Source organism: Hydractinia symbiolongicarpus, chromosome 2, assembly GCF_029227915.1.
Source record: "Hydractinia symbiolongicarpus strain clone_291-10 chromosome 2, HSymV2.1, whole genome shotgun sequence".
Classification (NCBI taxonomy): Eukaryota; Metazoa; Cnidaria; class Hydrozoa; order Anthoathecata; family Hydractiniidae; genus Hydractinia; species Hydractinia symbiolongicarpus.
The window spans coordinates 26,312,093-26,333,847 of record NC_079876.1 but is presented as its reverse complement, the minus strand read 5'-3'; the positions used below and the strand labels follow the sequence as shown (position 1 = coordinate 26,333,847).

Genomic DNA, 21,755 nt, shown 5'->3' with positions numbered 1-21,755 from the left:
ACAAGTATTAATAGCGGGACCGTCGTGAAGCTCGACGTGAATTATTTCATTGTGTGGGATGCTAGAGAATAAGGCTAGCAAATTTTCACCTAGGTGCTTGCGCAGAAGTGGCAAATTTGCCACCTGCAACTGTACAGTGTTGACCATTTGACGTTTTTGTCCATATTTTAAAAAATTGATAAAAAACTTTTACTATATTAATAATTTTATCCACGATTGTAGACACATTTAGACATTAAACAGATTTCTGAGACCGTTGTTGCTTGAAAATCGTACTGCGCGAGTGGTCAAAGCAGTATGAAGATTGCGTGCGGAATTAAGCCCGACTTTTTGGACGACAAACGGAATACGAGTATTATGACAATAGACCTACATCGTTCCCAGGTCATTTTGCCTTGTTGATACTCTGTAATAACGGTTCAGAGGCCACAACACCTTGGGGACGAGGTTGACAATAAACTAGCTGGGTGGCCTTTTGTTGAACGCCAGCTTGAGCGTTTAATTACAGGTAAACCGCGCCAAACACCCGCGCTTTGTACTTGTAAACCATGTCGCATGTCCGGGTGAACACGCAATTAATTTAAATTAATAAAAATTAAAACACAGGCTACCCCGTACGGCTAAAACTGTCACTTACAGTATCAATTTAAGGGGGTATGGTTGTAAAACTGTCAGACACTGTGACTACAGTGCAAGAGCTTTGAGCAGAAAACGGATTTTTAACTTAAAAAATGAAAATATTTTCTTCCTAAAAAAACTAAAGAAAAGTGAAATGATTCATATATACATTATTCTACAAATTATCTTTCAAATGCGATACGTGAAAAAATTATTTTTTATCTTTATGTGGAGTTTTAGCTAGTCTTGCTTCAAAATAAATCTAAATATGTTCTCGTTTTTTCTTAATTTTTTAGACCTTTGATTTATTTGCTCCGCAAAAAAGTATAAACAAAAAAAAAATTATAAAATAGAAAAACTGTTTACACGACATTTAAATAATTCGCGACAATATTTCACGACGCATCATCCTTCATAGCTCGTTTTAAAGAGTCTAAATGTTCGTCGTGTTCGTCCGACGCCGTCTGTTCTAAAGTTCTCTTTCTGGTTCTCGGTGTATAATTAGGATTATATTTCAAGAATTGGTCAGCTTTTCCCAACATTTTCTTATCTTCTTTTACCGAACGCGTTGACTTATCTCGTTTTTTACTCGTACGACTAGTTTTGACCTCAGCACGCTTAACGTTTGTTTGACGGCGATTGGTGTATTTTGATGCCGCTGGTATTTCGACGACAAAAATGGCTTCATCGACAACTTGTTCTCCCGCCTCAGCAACATAAAGAGTCGTGTCGTTGTTTGTCACTTGTCCAAAGTCGACAAACTCAAAGTCGTCGTCGTCATTATCATCGTTGTCGTAATCTCGCTGTGGAAAGTTGTCTTCGAATTCCGGCAATGTAATTACTCTATCAACTACGACTGAACCAGCAACACTTTGTGTGCTAATGACGTCATCTAAGTCATAATCCCCCTCCTCTTCAATTTCTTCGTGTCGTCGCATCGGCGTTACTCGGAGCGCGACAACAGTTCCACCGGCCGTCGAAGGTTGAACTGTGACTTTCCAAAAGCAACGCCCATGGAAGTAACAATACAATAGATATTGTTCCGAATCGGATAAGTTTTTAATTTCAGGGTAACTTCGCTTGAAATCGTCAAGCGTTGAAATGCTAATTTGACCGAGGTTGGATTCGATTTGACCAATCCAGTGAGCAATAGTTTCAGGTCGGACATCTTTGTGTGGAAGATCAATGTTGCGCATTTCTGTCGAAACAATACTCATATCTTGCAAGCAATCTGGTAAAAGTCGAAATAGCAAACAGTTAAACAAACTATCAAATAACGAAACAAAACAACAACAAAAACAAAACAAACAAACAAACAAGTTGCTGAAATTCTGAGGTTAATGTACTAGAAAAGGCAAAGTAATGCCTTCGCGTTTTATTGATCATCTATAGTGTTGCATGATCCTTGTTGTGTCAGATGATAATATTCGAATGTCAAGTGTAAAAAGAGTTTCTGACCTAAAATTTTTACATTTTTACAACTAGTAAAAGTTTCTTAACCTTTCGAAAGGCGATTAGTTAGTTTCTTATAAACTGGTTTCTTACATAAAAAAACCGATAGTTAGATAACCGATAAAAAAAGGTGATGTTCGTACCCTTATTTTCGGATTCAACAACGACTTTCCATATTTCCTTGCCGTAGTAATAACAATACAACGCGTATAATTCTTTCTCGGTGGCGTTCGGTGCATGCGACAAATATCTCTCGCGGAATTCCTCGTACGACTTTGGCACCGAATTCTTTTCTTCCTCTTCTTCCAACACGGGAACGAGGTGGGAGATTCGGGAAGGATCAATTGCTATGTCACGAATTTCTCCTGAAAAAAAGAGAAATACTTAAGCATGGAAATAAAAAAGAAAACAGGACGAATTTTTCAACATAAGTTTCGTTACATAAATTCATACCAATAATGTTATGAGTTTATGTAACGAAACACGAAAATTTACTCCAATTTTCACTCGTTGCGTCATTTCCGTAGTTTTAACCAAGAGTTTCATGTAATAGGAACATGAGTTAGTCAACTTTTTGTTTAAAAAAAATAACTTGTGTTTTAATATATACAGGCTCAAAAGTGCTGAGTGTAAAAATACATATATTTAGTCATAAGCCGTAGAAAAACCTATGCGAAAAACCTGTCGCTGCTCGCAGCTGCCATATTTGGTTTGCAGATAGACAGATAGACACACAGACAAAAATAGGGGCGCATTATAATACAGATAATTTATCGCTAACCTGCATAGGAAATTTTTCTCTTTCCTGGTTTTGATGAAAATTGCGTCTTCTGCACACTTTCTTCCATCCTCTCAGTTCTGATAATTTTCTTATGAACTTTCATATAGCCATCAGCTCTGTCTAAAAAGTTCGATCGTATGCTCTTAGCGCCCGACGAAGATGCGCTTTTGCGAGACGATCGTCGTCTTTTTCTCGTTTTGTCGACGACAGAATATATCGCTTCAGAGTTGGATATAGGACCGAAATCGGATTTTAAAACTAATTCCCATTCTTCAAAACCACTATAATGTACAAAAAGTAGCAGTTGTATTCGAAGTGGTAGGTTCTTTACGTCTGGGTGCATATCTTGGAATTCTGTCAAGCTGTCAGTTTTGGCTGAGGCACCTTCATCGAAAACGTTTGACCATTGCTGCAAGGAAGTGGGTAATTCTCGCACTATTTTACGGTTTGTTACAAAGTAACCAATGGGAATAGAAAACCCAGCGTGCTTCAAATTTTTTTTTATTTCATCCATTGAAGTTACTGACTGCATCCATTCAAGGGAGCTAGTGTCTTCGAATTCAATCAAAAACTCGTCGCTATCCAAATGCACATGACGGAGCGCAAGTCTCAAATAAATTTCACTCGTCTGCGTACTTTTCTGTACACGTAACATCCACTTGTGTGTTTTATACACCAAACAATACACAACAAACCTTTCGTACGAGGGCGTATCAGCAAACTGTGGATAAGCATCTTTGAATTCTTCATAGGTGTTGACAATTTTTTTTGGAGCTGCACTCCACATAGTTAGGTATTCGGCAATGTGTTCGGGCGTTGCCAACATTAAACTCAACTTCTCGAGGTGGTGTTTATCAAAAACATCTGCGTTGTCCAGCTCAACAAGCAACTCCTCTATTTTTAAACTGCTTTGAACTCGCTGTGTTTTGAATTTTATTCCGCCATTTTGTTGACCCCCGTCTTTCGATTGAATCATGACAGCCCATTCTTGGTCACCATGGTAAAATGCAAATAATAGTAATCTTTCTTTCTCTGTCAGTTCTTTTACATCTGGAAAAGCGAGTTCAAATTCAGCCATTGATAACCCTTCTTGTCGGTGATTGGTTAATCGAGTTTCCCAGTGACGTAGCGATCCAGGTAAAGGCTTAGGCTTGGAAAAACTCTCTTGTTCAGGCAACTTAAAACCGGCCTTGATTAATTGTCTCCGTGTAAGGGGATCATTTATAGCTAACTCGATCAGAGCATTGCGTACTTGTGCGTCTGAAACGTCTTCGTACTCCCGCAGGTATTCTGGAATCTCCCGAGGTTCGACATAAACGCCCATCCATTTGCTTTTTTTGTCAGCACTCAACAACACCTTCCAACGTGCTTCTCCATATAGCAAGGCGTAAACAACAAATTTTTCGTGTTCCGTCAATTGCGTAACTTTATGATATGTTTCGCTGAATTGTTTAAACGTCTTGATTTTGTCCTGTCGTACAGTTCGCAATACGATAAACCATTTCCCGATAGGTACGGGCTTTGCGCGTTTCTGACGTAACTGGTGTGCAAAATCTTCCAGCAGGATGTCATCTTCTTCCAGCCTTGCGTAGGGAATATCATCCTCGTTTTCATCCACTGCGTGCAAACGATTTCTGTCTTTTCCGTTAGCAGCAATTTCAAACAATCTTCTTTCGATTTCAGCTTCTGTCAAATCACTTTTTTGTGACGACTTGTTGCCTCGTTTTCGTGCTGCCTTGATGCTAACCATCATTCCCTGTTGATTTAGGCGTGCTACGATTTTCCATTTGTTTCTGCCATACAAATAACAATATACAAAGAATGCTTCTTCATCAGTCAAACCATTCGGTTTGCGTATCTCTTTGGTGAATTGCTTAAAATTAGCGATAATGCGCATCGGTTGTTCTTTAATAGATACAATCCAGCTAGCAATGCGATTTGGCTTTACGCTAATCAAGTCACGTGATTTCAACGGTTCCACTCGCTGTAGAGAGTTCGTCTCTGTATCTAATTTCAGTGAGTGTGACCGTACCACATGTTTTGATGGAACAGCAAGGGAGTGTTTGGAGGGTTCGTCAATCCAACCCTGAAGATCTTCATCATTAAGGTCGTCATCGTAACTGTCTGCGGAGTCACTTGAATCGTAGGGGAATAAACTTTCCATGCTTCCACCAAGGCGGGCGTTTTTCATGAAAAATAAATTTCGCGGATGAAGCAAGCGTTCCTCGCGCTGCGATCGTTCAGTTCTCGTTGTCTTAGACGTAGTTAGCTGAACTCTTGGTGTTAAACGAGTGAGCGATTGACTGCGTCTTACAGGGTGACTTTCTTTCTCCAAATGCGATTTCCAGTAAACGTTATATTTTGAACTCTTTTCTACATAACTATCGTCTTGAATTGCACCCGACTTCCAGTATACATCCATTTGTGTGGATGGATGCCACAACACGTCTATATTCGTAGCGGAGTTAGGTGATTGAGGTGCTGAATCGGTAGTACTGCTGCCATCTGGTATGTGCACTGTTGTCACCCATTGCCCAACGTGACGCATTTTGTTTTCTTCTAAAATATCCTCAACTCCTTGCTTGTACTTAACAACAAGCTCTTTACGTTCTGTGTTCGATGCAACAGTTGAAGCGGATTGCCTTTCCAAGTCCAAAACAGGATTCGTATTCCGGAAACCTCGAAGGTCCTTATCTCTCGGGTTGGCACCATACAGTATACCTTTAATGGAACCTTCCCTTAATGAAGTTGTGGACACACTGTCGCGTCTGTGCACAGAGTAAAATGCAGCAAGTTCCGATTCTTTAGGGTCGTCATCAACGATCACTGAAGATTCAATCTGTTTAATACTTTCTTCATCTTCTGGCCAGTTTACCTGGCGATGTGTTTCACTAACAGGTGTCTGTCTGCCTGTACTATTAATAGTGATTAAGTAATTCCTAGTATGTTTCGGAACTGGTGCGGTGCTTTCATTAGGCGATATATGAACAGAACGAATGCTTTCTTCATCGATTTCAATTTGCTGCTGCTGTTGTTGCTTGAGCATGGCGACAAGGGTAGGTGAAACAGGGCGCCCGTCTTCATCTAAATAGATGACTGACTCATCGTCATCCGGTGGCACATTAGAGTCGCTGCTAGTGTCAGGAAGGTTGCCGGCAGGAACTTTATAATGTACGTTTAATTCTGTTGGCTGAGACGTGCTTGCTGCAGGAGATGAATTAACATCTACCCTAATTGTTTGGTTTTGATTAATTACCTGATTTGTATGTCTCCTGCTCGTTCTTTTCACTTTGGTTACACGAGGGGGGGCGTAGTCATTAGTTTCAGGCAGATCGTAAATTACTTCTTTTACATTAGTCGTGTGACCATCTACGAAACGGAAGCGCTTATCAAGTTCACTAGGATCATCGTATATTTCTTCATCAAAAACGGTTGGCTTGTTCTCTGTCGACAGCACTGTGAACGTGCTTCCATTTTCTATTTTTTGTTGAGTCTTACCGCGATCACTTTTGTCCTGGTCAGGGAAATCAGGATCAGCTAACAAGTTGGCTTCTTGAACGTTTGATACAGCAATCGGTTGACTCACTATCTCCACTACAGATTGAGTGTTTGAGGCATTTACATCTCGTCTAGATTCTACGGTTATAGCAACATCACTCTCCCTAGATGGGGTGTTTTGGTCAACTGCAAGCTTTTTTTCCTTCTTTTTTATTGACCTAACATTCTGCGTTTTATTTTTAGTTTCAATATTACTTTCGTTCACAAGTCGGGACAAAACGCCTCCTTTCACCGGCGTCACAGCCTCTTGTTTATGCCTTTCCTTTGAATTTGGAAGCACTATGAAACTGTTTTCTTGATTAAACTCTTCATTTTTATTTCCCTCTGGTTTGTCAGTAACAGCTTTCTGCTCAGTTGGAGGATCTTTCCTCTCGGGCATTAGCCAATTAGACATCCAATCTTTGATCACCCCACCGTCTTCTTCAGGGTAACCCAAACCGCCATTATCAAAGGTAGCCGGTGTATTATCAGGAGTATCAGAATCCACAGCCACGACGCTCTCTGTAGAGACCTGCGAAGAAGCCTGCACTTCAAGGATAATATTGTTTTTGTTTGAATAGGGAGACGCCTTTGCAAATGACGGGTCACTTTCATGTGGCTTGGCGATACTAGTTAGCGTTTTACTCAATTTTGCATAACCTTCTTCATCTAAACTGTTATTATCACCAACTACAGAAGAAGAATCAATCACTCCATTTACATGGTGAGTTCTTTGCTTCACATCCATAACTGTTGGTACTGACGTAGGTGGTTCTATCTGATCATCCCCAGTTCCACCAATTGGTTTGCCTCGGGTGCCCTCTTCTGAAGAAAAACGATTCTCTTCGGAAGAAGAATGATCCTCTTCAGGCAGGTCAAGGTCTACATTAGTAGGCAAGCTTTCATTTTCTAGCAGCTGCGAGGTTTTCTCCCCGTATGAATCAACGTCTTCTGAGTTACTATAAAAATATTGTACAGGACTACCGTCTTTATTTGTTACAGTACGTCGAGTAGTTCGCGTCACTTTCACAACTTTTGGTAGCGGTTTCGATTGATCAGCAATATTTGAAGAAATTTCCTCTGGATCACCTAATCTGATATCCTCGGTATGTTCTGATTCAATTGGTTTCAAATCTTCAGAATTCTCGACGAATGTGGTAATTGGTTCACTTAAATCAGGAACTTCAGGAAATTGAGGTTCTTCCTCTAACAGTGGTTCCTGATGCTCTTCAATTTGCACGTGAACTGGTAATGAAAACTTAGTAGAATCTTCAGAAACTGAATCATCCTTAATATCTGTATCGGTATCCCTAATATCATCTGAAGAGACAGGGAACACAATAACCGGTTCATGTCTTTCCTCTGTTTTACCTGTTTCTTCCATATCTTCCAAGTCACTAACATCACTAGCATCTTCTACGGGACTTCCACTTTCGTTTGTAGCAGCTTGTTGAGTAGTTCGCGCCATTTTCACAATTCTTAGTGGCGGCTTAGATTGTCCAGCAAAGCTCGACGGAATTTCCTCAGAATCTCCTAAACTAACCTCCTGTGTATATTCTAAATCAATTAATTTTAAATCTTTGGGAGCCTCCACATAACTAACAATTGGTTCAACTGAATCAGGAACATCGGGGAATTCCAGTCTCTCATCCACAAATAGGTTCTGTTCATTTTCAGTTTCTTCTCTAACAGGCAGTGGGATAACATTATAATCTTCAGGAACTGAATCCTCTGCCGTAGATGATTCCGTGTGCCCTTTGTTATTTGAAGGTATATGGAAAACAATAGCAGGTAGATGTTCCTCCTCCGCATTCCTTTTATCCTCCCTGTCTTTCAGGTCACTATCATCACCACCTTCTACCGGACTGCTATCTTCTTTTTTAATGGTATGTCGAGTAGTTCGAGTTACTTTTACAATTTTTGGAAGTGGTTTAGATATTTCATTGAAATTTACAAGGATTTCTTCCGGATCTCCTAATTTTACTTCCTCTTTGAATTCCGGTTCAATTGGTTCGAAATCTTTAGGACCTACGACGTAGCTAACAAGTTCTTCGGTCATATCCCGAGTACCTGGTTCCTTTTCCACCAAAGATTCGTGAAGTTCTTCAATCTGTTCATCAACTGGTAATGGGGAGACATAATCATCTTCATAAACTGGCGTTTTATCTTGGTCATTGTTTCTGTCACGAGGTGCAGGCATAATAACATGTGCAACCATTCTTTGTTTTACCAATGGTGATTCACGTTCTGTTAATGATTCATCTTCTTCCGATGTATACGGTTCATCAGAAGGAATAATTTGTTCCTGTTCATCTGTCTTAACAGTTACTTTAACATCATGCAAAATTGTATTATCGTAATTAGAAGGTTGAGATATTTCGTCTCTTTCGTTAACTTGTTTGGCTTTTACTTCTTTTTCGGAAGAGGAACCGTCTTCTTTAGGGAAAGCGTTATCTTCCAAACTATCGGAGTGTACACGGAATACAATATTAGGAAGACGATCTTCTTCTTTCGTCTCCAACTCTTGATTTGGTTTCACGTCTCCCAAGTCGCTATCAACATCACTAACTTTCTCTATAGATCGGCTATCTTCAGTTGCTACGGTATGTCGAGTAGTTCGAGTAACTTTTACAATTCTTGGAAGCGGCTTAGATTTTTCATTGAAATTTACAATAAAATCTTCTGGATCTCCCAATTTTACCTCCTCTCTGAATTCCGGTTCAATTGGTTCAAAATCGTCAGAGCCCACTACGTGGCCAGCAACTATTTTAGTCATATCCGGAGTATCTGAAAATTCCGGTTCTTCCTCTATCAGAGGTTCGTGAACTTCTTTAATCTCTTCATCAACTGGTAATGGAGATTCATCATCATCTTCAGAGACTGCCATAACATCTTGATCTTCGTCTTTATCATCAGGTGAAGGCATAACAATTTGTGTGACTATTCTTTGTCTTACCATGGGAGATTGACGTTCGCTTGAAGGGTCGTCCTCTTCCGATGAATACGGTTGATCAGAAGGAATATTTTGCTCGTGCTCCTCGTTTTTAACAGTTTCTTTAACCTCATGCAAAAATGTAATATTGTAATTGGAAGGATGAGGTGTTTCGTCTCTTTCTTTATCCGGCTTGACTACTACTTCCTCTTCAGAAGAAGAATCATCTTCCTTTCGTGTTTCAGTGTCTTCCAACTTATCTGAATGTACACGGAACAGAATATTAGGTAGACGATCTTCCTCTTCCGCCTTTGAATCTTGATTGGTGTTCACGTCTTCCATGTCACTATCAACATCACTAACTTTATTAACAGTTGGGCCATTTTCTTCCAACCTTTCTGAAGGTACGTGGAATACAATGTTTGGCAAACGATCTACTTCTTCCGTTTCTGACTCTTTTATTGATTCTATGTCTTTCAAGTCACTATCAACGTCACTAACTTTATCTACAGGTCGGCTATCTTCAGTTGTTATGGTATGTCGAGTAGTTCGAGTCACTTTCACAATTCTTGGAAGTGGTTTAGATTTATCATTGAAATTTACAAGAATTTCTTCTTGATCTCCTAATTTTACTTGTTCTTTGAATTCTGGTTCAATTAGCTCAAAATCGATTGGCTTTAAAAGTTCTTCAGCCATATCCGGAGTATTTGGAATTTCGGGTTCCTTCTCCACGAAAAGCTCGTAAACTTCCTCAATATCTTCATTAACTTCTGATGGAGATTCATCATCATCTTCAGAAACCGGCATTGTATCCTGATCTTTGTACCTGTCAGCAGGCGAAGGCGTAACAGTATGCGTGACTATTCTTTGTGTTACCAACGGAGATTGGTGGTCTGTTGATGGTTCGTCCTCTTCCGATGAACGCGGATGATCAGAAGGAATAGTTTGTTCGTGCTCCTCGTTCCTAACAATTTCTTTGACTTTATGCAAAAATGTAATATTGTAATTAGAAGGATGAGGTGCTTCGTCGCCAGCGATAATTGATTTATCTTCTACCTCTTCTTCCGAAGAAAAATTGCCCTCTTCAGGCATGGAGTGGTCTCTCAAATCATCTGAGGGTACACGGAACACAATACTGGGTAGACGATCTTCTTCTTTTGGCTCTGGCACTTGATTTGTGTTTACGTCTTCCAAGTTACTATCAACACCACTTACTTTATCTACTGGTCTACCATCTTCAGTTGTTACGGTATTTCGAGTAGTTCGACTTACTTTCAAAATTTTTGGAAGTGGTTTAGATATTTCATTGAAATTTTTAAGGATTTCTTCTGGATCCCCCAATTTTACCTCCTCTCTGAATTCTGGTTCAATTGGTTCAAAATCGTCAGGACCCACGACGTGGCTAACATGTTTTTCGGTCATATCCGTATCGGAAAATTCCGGTTCTTTCTCTACCACAGGTTTGTAAACTTCTTCGATTTCCTCATCAACTGGTAAAGGATATTCATCATCATTTTCAGAGACTGGCATAACATCTTGATCTTCGTCTCTATCATCAGGTGAAGGCATAACAACTTGTGTAACTATTCTTTGTGTTACCATGGGAGATTGACGTTCTGTTGATGGTTCGTCTTCTTCCGATGAATACGGTTTATCAGATGGAATGTTTTGTTCGTATTCCTCTCTTTTAACAATTTCTTTAACCTCGTGCAAAAATTTAATATTGTAATTTGAAGGATGAGGTGTTTCGTTTCTTTCTTTACCTTGTTTGACTTCCACTTTATCTTCGGACGAAGAATCGTCTTCCTTAGGCATATTGTTGCCTTCCAGCAGATCTGAAGTTACAGGAGATACAATGTTTGACAGATGGTCCGGAACTGATACCTCACCTAGTGCCACGTCTTCCATCTCATTATCGTCATTTGCAAGACTGTCATCTTCATTTGTAACGGTATGTCCAGCAGTTTGAGTTTCTTTCACAATTCTTGTAAGTGGTTGAAATTTTTCATTGACATTTACGTGATTTTCTTCGGGATCTCCCAATTTTTCCTCCATTGTTAATAATGGTTTAATTGGTTCCAGATGTTCGGGACCCACGACGTGACTAACAATTTCTTTGGTAGTATCAGCCGCAACGAAGAATTCCGGTTCCTTTTCAACTAAAGGTTCTTGAGTTTCAATAATTTCCTCATTCACTGGTGATGAAGGGACATTATCTTCTTCAAAGGCTGGCATTACATCTTGATCTAGGTGTCTGTCATCAGGTGAAGGCATAACAACATGTGTGACTATTCTTTGTGTTACAAATGGAGATTGACGTTCTGTTGACGGTTCGTCCTCTTCCGATGAATATGGTTTATCAGATGGAATATTTTCTTCGTGTTCCTCTCTTTTTACAATTTCTTTAACTTCACGCAAAAATTTAATATTGTAAGTAGAAGGATGAGGTGTTTCGTTAACTAGCGTGAATTCTAATTCTTCCTCGGGCGAATAATCGTCTTTTTTAGGCACGTTTTTATGCTCAAGACTATCTGATACATGGAATACAATATTAGGTAGACTATCGTCTTCTTCTGCCTCTGACTCTTGATTTTTGTCCACGTCTTCCATGTCACTATCAACATCACTAATTTTATCTACAGTTCGGTCATTTTCTTCCAACATTTCTGAAGGTACGCGGAATAAAATGTTAGGTAAACGATCTTCTTCTTCTGCCTCTGACTCTTGATTTGGTTTCACGTCTTCCAAGTCGCTATTAACATCACTAATTTTATCTACAGTTCGGCCATCTGCACTCGTAACAGTATGTCGCGAAGTTCGAGTTACTTTCAAAATTCTTGGGAGTGGCTGAGATTTTTTATTGAAATTTACAGTAGTTTCTTCGGGATCTCCCAATTTTTCCTCCTTCGTGATTTCTGGTTCAATTTGTTCCAAATGTTTGGGAACCACAAAGTGACTAACAATTTCTTCTGTGTGGGGAGGATCGGGGAACTCCGGTTCCTTCTCAACTAAGGGTTCTTGAGCTTCATTGATTTCCTCATTCACCGGTGACGGAGAGATATCATCTTCTTTGAAAACTAGCATAAAATCTTGATCTTCGTGTCTGTCATCAGGTAAAGGCACAACAACAGGTGAAATTATTGTGAAATTATGTGTTACCAATGGAGGTTGACGTTCTGTTGACGGTTTGTCGTCTTCCGATAAAGACGGTTGATCAGATGGAATATTTTGTTCGTGTTCCTCCCTTTTAACAATTTCTTTAACCTCATCCAAAAATTTAATATTGTAATTAGAAGGATGAGGTATTTCGTCTCCTTCGTTAACTGGCGTGATGTCTACTACTTCTTCAGAAGAAGAGTCGTCTTCTTGAGGCATGTCGTTGTCATTCAAAGTTACAGGGAATACAATGTTTGGTAGATTTTCTACTTCTTCTGGCTCCGACTTCGTGTCCAAGGCATTATCGACATCTACGGGAATGCTATCCTCATTCGTAACAGTATGTTGAGTAGTTCGAGTTATTTTCACGACTCTTGGAAGTGATTTAGGTGTTTCATTAAGATTTGCATGAAGTACTTCGTGATCTCCCAATTTAACCTCGTATGTAAGTTCTGGTTTAATTGGTTGAGAATTTTCTGGAACAATGACGTGACTAACAAACTCTCCAGTCGTTTCTGGAGTATCGGGGATTTCGTTGTTAGCGCTAAAATCCGGATCTGGTAATTTTTCATCTTCTTTTACGTTCGTTGGTATTATGTCTTCATCAACAGGGTATTCCAACGACTGGCCTCTATTTTCTCTGTCTTTCTCGAGATCAGCAAAAATTATCTCCTTAATAGTAGGCTGAGGTGATTCTGGCGTCTCTTTCAAATCCATGCTAGCGTAAATTACTTCTGTTTCATTGATAACTTTGTTTTGTAATTTGTTTTCATCGCTAAAATCTGGATCTGGTAACTTTTCATCTTCTTTTACGTTCGTTGATATTATGTCTTCATCAACAGGGTATTGCAACGACTGGCCTCTATTTTCTCTCTCTTTCTCAAGATCAGCAAATATTATCTCTTTAATAGTAGGCTGAGGTGATTCTGGCGTCTCTTTCAAATCCATGTTAGCATAAATTACTTCTGTTTCATTGATATCTTTGTTTGGTATATCGTTGTCATCGCTAAAATCCGGATCTGGTAACTTTTCATCTTCTTTTACGTTCGTTGGTATTATGTCTTCATCAACAGGGTATTGCAACGACTGGCCTCTATTTTCTCTCTCTTTCTCGAGATCAGCAAAAATTATCTCTTTAATAGTAGGCTGAGAGGATTCTGGCGTCTCTTTCAAATCCATGTTAGCATAAATTACTTCTGTTTCATTGATAACTTTGTTTTGTAATTTGTTTTCATCGCTAAAATCAGGATCTGGTAACTTTTCATCTTCTTTTACGTTCGTTGGTATTATGTCTTCATCAACAGGGTATTCCAACGACTGGCCTCTATTTTCTCTCTCTTTCTCAAGATCAGCAAATATTATCTCTTTAATAGTAGGCTGAGGTGATTCTGGCGTCTCTTTCAAATCCATGTTAGCATAAATTACTTCTGTTTCATTGATATCTTTGTTTGGTATATCGTTGTCATCGCTAAAATCCGGATCTGGTAATTTTTCATCTTCTTTTACGTTCCTTGGTATTATGTCTTCATCAACAGGGTATTCCAACGACTGGCCTCTATTTTCTCTCTCTTTCTCAAGATCAGCAAATATTATCTCTTTAATAGTAGGCTGAGATGATTCTGGCGTCTCTTTCAAATCCATGTTAGCATAAATTACTTCTGTTTCATTGATAACTTTGTTTGGTAATTCGTTGTCATCGCTAAAATCTGGATCTGGTAACTTTTCATCTTCTTTTACGTTCGTTGGGATCATGTCTTCATCAACAGGGTATTCCAACGACTGGCCTCTACTTTCTCTCTCTTTCTCAAGATCAGCAAATATTATCTCTTTAATAGTAGGCTGAGGTGATTCTGGCGTCTCTTTCGAATCCATGTTAGCATAAATTACTTCTGTTTCATTGATAACTTTGTTTTGTAATTTGTTGTCATCGCTAAAATCTGGATCTGGTAACTTTTCATCTTCTTTTACGTTCGTTGGTATTATGTCTTCATCAACAGGGTATTGCAACGACTGGCCTCTATTTTCTCTCTCTTTCTCAAGATCAGCAAATATTATCTCTTTAATAGTAGGCTGAGGTGAATCTGGCGTCTCTTTCAAATCCATGTTAGCATAAATTACTTCTGTTTCATTGATATCTTTGTTTGGTAATTTGTTGTCATCGCTAAAATCTGGATCTGGTAATTTTTCATCTTCTTTTACGTTCGTTGGGATTATGTCTTCTTCAACAGGGTATTGCAACGACTGGCCTCTATTTTCTCTCTCTTTCTCGAGATCAGCAAAAATTATCTCTTTAGTAGTAGGCTGACGTGAATCTGGCGTCTTTTTCAAATCCATGTTAACATGAATTACTTCTGTTTCATTAATAACTTTGTTTTGTAATTTGTTGTCATCGTTAAAATCTGGATCTGGTAATTTTTCATCTTCTTTTACGTTCGTTGGTATTATGTCTTCATCAACAGGGTATTCCAACGACTGGCCTCTATTTTCTCTCTCTTTCTCGAGATCAGCAAAAATTATCTCTTTAATAGTAGGCTGAGGTGAATCTGGCGTCTTTCTTAAATCCTTTACATTAACGATTACTTCCGTCTCTTGGGTAATATGGTCTAGCATTTCGTCGTTGTCGTCAAAGTCTGGTAATTTTTCATCTTCTTTCACCTGTGTTGGGATGAGTCCTTCATCTACCGGATAATCTGAAAATTTATTTCCCCTTTCTTTCTCAAGATCAGAAAAGATTTGCTCCTTAATAGATAACTGTCTGACGACTATTCTGGCATCATCAACCGCAATCGGAGCAACAACTTTTTTGTTTTCTAATTCATTAGACGCTTTTCGCTTCGTTCTAGGAGATACTTGATGAACTAGCTCAAAGTTCTCGTGGTCAGAAGACGTTTCTGAAGATAGATCATCATTTTCAAACTCAGGCACATATTCTGTTTTTGCAGTGTATACATACTGTATCTCTTCCTCGTCAATTGGCAGGTCAAGTTTGTAAGATTTTTCTTCGCTTTTTTCTAACACTTCTTCTTGATTTTCGTCTGGAAAGCTCAGCGATTGAGGCGTAGATTTGTCAGATTTATAGTCATCATACTTTAATTCTGTTTTTTCTTTAAGTGGGATGGTAATAACTGTACTATTATCTACCTCTTTATTCGTTAGAGGATGAATCTCATCCGATGCATCTGTTGGATGTTCTATTGTTTCTTCAGGCTCGTCTAATATCTCAATTGTTTCTTCGGTTGCTATGTAATCATTTCCATACACAGAACGGAAAATCAAATCGTTTAGTGGTGTAAAAGGAACAGTTTCTTCTTCGGGCGACTTTTTCTGCTGCACATACGTCCGTTTTGTAGCAGTTCCTAATTGTTCGAATCGTGAGAGAAAATCTTCGTTTTGTTTGCGCTTGTTATCTTTTGTCATTGGTTCTTCCACAACAGCTTCATTTAAAACCTCCTCTGAAAGGGTATCATCCACAACAACATCAACTCCGGTGTCCTCTTTAGCCTGTTCTGTAAAAATTGGGTCTGGTAGATCGTTTAATTCAGCTGTGGCATTAATTATGGAAACTTCTGCCTCTTCAGTAAATTCTTTTGAGATCTTGTTCTCAGTTGTAAGCTCTTCAGGAGTTTTATCTTCTATGATCTCGTTAATAACTTCCTCATCATTTTCTGGAACAGTGTCGTCTTTTGACAATTTCATGCTACTAATGATACTCAGACGATCATTCGATTCAATGCTAGTAACAGAATCATGTCGAATAACAGAGAAGTGACCTACGAAATCGGAACTCTCAGTTTCACCATCACTTGGTTCGTCATTGACAGGGGAATCTGTTTTTATAACCTCTATATCAATAGTTTCATCTACCGGTAGTCTCACTGTTTTCTCATCCTTATCCGCCGGTAGAGTTTCTTGCGGTTTAGCTTCTTCCGGAGCTTCTTCCTCATCTTGAAATTTAACAATTAATTCTTCGTAGGTATCAACAGGTTTGTTTGGTTCCTCTTCAGAAACATGAAATAAAACATTCCTTTGGGGGTATTCTTTCTGGAGAATAGTACTGATTGTTGAGAACTCAGGCTTGTCAAGTATCGAATGTTTAGGTCTTTCTATATGATCAGCAACGTCTTTTCTATAATCAGCATGCTTCTTTTTCATGATTATATTCTGCTCCACAACGTGAGAAACAGTGCTTGGTACAAATCTCTTAGGTTTTGGTAGTATGATAGACGTAGTCTCTTTGTACTCTGGTTCCACCTCTTGTTGCTCCCCAGGTTCCTCCCAATGTTCATTGGCTGGTTGTTCCTCTACATCTTTCAAAGCATCTGCTATTATAATTTCTTCCGTTGTCTCGTTAACAAAGACTGTTTCCTTCACTGGGTTATTATTTTCTTCTTGTGGTTGCTCCTTGTCAAAAATAATATCCATTTCTTCATGTTCTACCTCTGGAAGAAATACTTTTCCCACAGCTCTGTATTCCTCGAGTTCGTCATCAGTGACTGGTTTTAGCTCTGTATCGGAGACGTTCTTCGTATCAAAGACAATATCATCTGTTGTATCTGTGAAAGGAAGGCTACTCATGTTTCTATGCTGTTCTGGTTCTCTTGGTTTATTTGTTTCGTCTTCTTGATCGTGTTCCTTGTCAGAATCTAACTCGGGTTCTGGAGGTTCTTTATGTAAAATAGGCTCTGCCTGTATTGGTTGAATAAATATTTTGTTTTCCTCATCCGGAGATTCTTTGCTTGAAGACTTATATCTGAAATCAAATGTTATTGGTTTTCCATCCACCCTCTTGTAAACTGTAGAAGACTCTCTTGATTTGTTTGGTTCGTCTTCCTGATCGTTTTCCTTGTCAGAATCTAACTCAGGCTCTTCAGGTTCTTTATGTGAGATAGGCTCTGCCTGTATTGGCTGAATAAATATTTTGTTTTCCTCATCAGGAGATTCTTCGCTTGAAGACTGATATCTAAAATCAAATGTTATTGGTTTTCCATCCACCCTTTTGTACACTGTAGAAGATTCCCTTGGTTTGTTTGATTCGTCTTCTTGATCGTGTTCCTTGTCAGAATCTAACTCAGGCTCTTCATGTTCTTTATGTGAGATAGGCTCTGCCTGTATTGGCTGAATAAATATTTTGTTTTCCTCATCAGGAGATTCTTCGCTTGAAGACTGATATCTAAAATCAAATGTTATTGGTTTTCCATCCACCCTTTTGTACACTGTAGAAGATTCCCTTGGTTTGTTTGATTCGTCTTCTTGATCGTCTTCCTTGTCAGAATCTAACTCGGCTTCTTCAGGTTCCTTAAGTAACATAGGTTCTGCCTGTATTGGTTGGATAAATACTTTGTTTTCCTCATCTGGAGATTCTTCGCTTGAAGACTGATATCTAAAATCAAATGTTATTGGTTTTCCATCCACCCTCTTGTACACTGTAGAAAACTCTCTTGATTTGTTTGGTTCGTCTTCCTGATCGTTTTCATTGTCAGAATCTAACTCGGGCTCTTTATGTTCTTTATGAAAGATAGGCTCTGCCTGTATTGGTTGAATAAATATTTTATTTTCCTCAACTGGAGATTCTTCGCTTGAAGGCTGATATCTGAAATCAATTGTTATTGGTTTCCCATCAACCTTCTTGTACACTGTAGAAGATTCCCTTGGTTTGTTTGGTTCGTCTTCTTGATCGTCTTCCTTGTCAGAATCTAACTGGGGTTCTTCAGGTTCTTTATGTAAGATAGGCTCTGCCTGTATTGGTTGGATAAATACTTTGTTTTCCTCATCTGGAGATTCTTCGTTTGAAGTTTGATACCTAAAATCACACGTTACTGGTCGACTGTTTATTTTTCTCTCAAGAGTAGTAGTCTCTCCATATTTAACAGGTTCAGTTATCTGCTTTTCAGATTCTTCATTTTTTTCTTCAATCTGAACGTATGCAGGGAGTTCTTCTTCCGGCTCAATAAACTTTGGATCTGCAAGGGACTCGAATATAATTCCATCTGTTCTATTGAGATCAGGCAGAAACATTCTACCAACAACTTTACGCTCTTCTAACTCATCCTCGCTTAATACGACTGGGTCATTAAAATTTTTCTGAAACACTTCTTCTTTCTCGGCCGTTTCAGTTACTTCTACAGGCAGAACCACACTTTTTTCGTCAGGTTCTACATTTCCCAGTTCTTCCTCGTTATAAACGTTCATTGTTGTACAAGAAGGACGTTGCAACTCTAAGTAGTTGCTAAACTCCTCAATTTCTTCATTATCTTCCACATATTGGTCACCATTTTCTGGAAACTCCAATGCAAACTCATTAGGCTTATTAAAAGCAATTTTTTCATCTTCTGGAGTGAGAATCAATTCGTCATCGGGGACTTCCTGTTTATGTGGTGATGCTATTTGAAGCATTAATTCCCCAACCTTTTTTATCTCTTCCCAATCTCCTTGAGACTTCCTTGATCGTGGCCTAGGCTCATCATCGCTTTCACTATCGTCCTCATTTACATCATCAACGTCATCATCAGAAGGCTTTTTTGGTACATCAAATATAACGGAATTGGTATCATTTTCATCATTTGGCATACCGAACCTTTCATACTTTACGTACTCTTCGTATTGTGTTTCGTCGATAGGAACAGGCCTCTCAACCTTAAACTCTCCATCTGATGGTAGGTCAGGGAAATCAACTTTCGCATCAGTAGAACGTACAGGCTCTATTTTGACCTCTTCTGCAGGCGTTGGAAAAGATTCTTCGTCAATCGTTGGTTCCTGCAGCTTGTCAATAATTATGACTTCTGTGTCACTTTCATTTGGAAGTATGTACTTGCCATACTTCTCATGCTCGCGAGCTTTTTCTTCATCGATCACGTGTTTTTTAACTACAGGAAGCTTGTCATCTTCTAAAGGCTTTACATATTCTTCTGTTGTCTCCTCTTCTGTTCCTGATATGTTACCATCTTCCTTACCATCGCTGCTATAATTGTCATTATCTTCTCGGACACTTTCTTCAACGCTCTCATTTAGTTTAAATGGTTCATGCTCCTTAGGAGTAGCTTGATACTCTGTAACAAAGCGTTTTTCTTCTCGAAGCAGAGGAGGAATCACTTCGGCTTCGTAGCTGGAAATGACGTAAACTTTGGCAGAATGTTCTACTGAACCGCTCATAGTACGTACATAAACCGGTTTATTTTTTCGGTCGTTCACATTGTCCTCATCTTCCTCTGACACACTTTCGTCCTAGAAGGAAGTTGTTTAAAAGTCTTAGTTTGTGTAAACAAATTTGTTCATGCAGATAAAGGAAAAGTACTGACCTCGGATAATGGATTTGAATCAACAAGAGGCTTGTCAAAATCATTATCTTTATGGTCACTTTCTACAATAAATCATTTACACAAAATCAGAAAACATGCTACACCATTTTGAATACAATTTAAAGCATTTCAACAATACCTTTGTCATCAAATTGAAAATCTTGTTCTGGATCCTCCAGCCAATCTTTGGGGACAGACTCAACAACTGCTTCATGTAGTTGTTGTGCCACGACATCTTCCAACTGATCCTCTTCAGTAGGAGTATTAACTTCGTTATCCAATAGGTTTTCTTCTGCTTCCGATGGCTCGAATTTTTCCTCATCCGGAGATTCGATTTCTTCTGGCTCGTAAAAGATCGGTTTTGTATTTTCAATCTAATCAAGCAAAAGGATTGACGTATAAGAAATCATTTCTATTTCATCAACAAATAAAACAAAAGTTTCACGCTATATGTTCAAAACAATAAATTTAAATAGCTCACCTTTCTAACAGAAGGTTCTATCGGCTTCTTCTGTTCATCGAACAACTCAGGTATAACCAATTTTCCAACTTTTCTTTCTTCTTTCTCTGGTTTCTCTTCCACTTCTTCAAGCTCTCTTTCTTGGGGTGCTAAATATTATATCAGAAAGCTATTGAAGTGGTACACTTAAAGGAGAGACAAACTATGTACGGCACAGCTGCTGAATAAAAGTTCATGATGACCGATTTGCTTGGTCTGCTCCATAAAAAATCAATTTACATGTTAGCCATTATACCAAAAAAGTCCTGAAACAAAGGCTAAGAAGGTTTTGATATTGAGAATATTTGTAGAGTTATAAAAATTTATATTTTCACCTAGAAACGGTATTTTCACTTAGAACTTTGCAGAACGACACACACACTAGACCCATAATATAAAACAGTCTGTTAAAAATAACAGTTTTTGTTTACATCTTTGTTAATGCTCAATTATTTATAGCTCAGTATTTTTACACATTTGCCAATCGGGTAGCTTTATTAAAAAACAACGGGACGTATTTTCTCTCATTTTGATGGCCACAGGTCAATACGTACAAAATAATTGAACAAGAAATAGTTGAAGATCAAAATAGCAAAAATGTTGAACAACATGTGACGAACATATTTTATGTAAATTTGCGAGTAAAAAAATAAAGAAAACAACGATTCGTGAATGCAGATGAAGCCTCTATATTGCGCGTTTGATTTGTTGTTGAATGTTTCCGGTCTGTAAATTTATTAAACTTTGCGCCATCTCATCATAACAAACTTCATCGTTCAAAGACTCAAAACATGAAAAAGATATTGTTGTTGGTCATGACAGATATTCCTTAACTCCAAAGTAGTTTAAACGAAGGTTATAAAATGCTGCTACTACTATAGTACGTAAAATATTCTTGATTATCAGAAGTCAATGTTCTTATTTGTGATGTTTACTAGTAAGTACATTAAAAATCTACTTATTTTTACCCCGTACAAACATGGAAGAAAATATTTAAGCAAACAGTTACGTTTTCTGGAGAGAGTAAAACATTTAATCACAAGAAAGAAAAGGAAATTAAGCGTAAGAGAGTAAAGTATTGCTTATAATGTTGCAATATTACGAAGATTATATTATTAAGAAATGCAGGAGTGACTGAATTACATTCTGCTGGGTGTATTTTTAAAGCAATCAAGCAATACCTTTATCGTCATCAAGCTGAAAATCTTGTTCTGGATCTTCTAACCAAACTTTGGGGACAGATTCAACAACTGCTTCATGTAGTGGTTGTGCCACAACATCTTCCAAATGAGCTTCTTCCGTAGGAGTTTTGACTTCTTTATCCAATAGTCTCTTCTCTGCTTCCGATGGCTCCACTTTTTCCTCATCCGAAGATTCGATTTCTTCTGGCTCGTAAAAGATCGGTTTTGTGTTTTCAATCTAATTAATGAAAAGAATTGACATCAACATCGTAAATGGAATCACTCGACATAGGAGAATATATTT

At 38.5% G+C, this 21,755-nt stretch overlaps 1 protein-coding gene across 1 annotated transcript in view; it reads right to left on the bottom strand.

Annotated features, from left to right (window-relative positions):
• Positions 1–733: 733 nt before the first annotated feature.
• Positions 734–21,755, bottom strand: part of LOC130630398 (titin-like) — a 44,291-nt gene continuing 23,269 nt past the window's right edge. The window contains exons 19-25 of the mRNA XM_057443890.1: positions 21,452–21,689; positions 20,253–20,380; positions 19,911–20,145; positions 19,772–19,833; positions 2,852–19,697; positions 2,214–2,435; positions 734–1,849 (exon numbers count right to left, since the gene is read on the bottom strand). Of these exons, the coding sequence (XP_057299873.1) occupies positions 1,014–1,849; positions 2,214–2,435; positions 2,852–19,697; positions 19,772–19,833; positions 19,911–20,145; positions 20,253–20,380; positions 21,452–21,689 (18,567 nt within the window). The 3' untranslated portion in view covers positions 734–1,013. The remainder of the gene's footprint in view (positions 1,850–2,213; positions 2,436–2,851; positions 19,698–19,771; positions 19,834–19,910; positions 20,146–20,252; positions 20,381–21,451; positions 21,690–21,755) is intronic.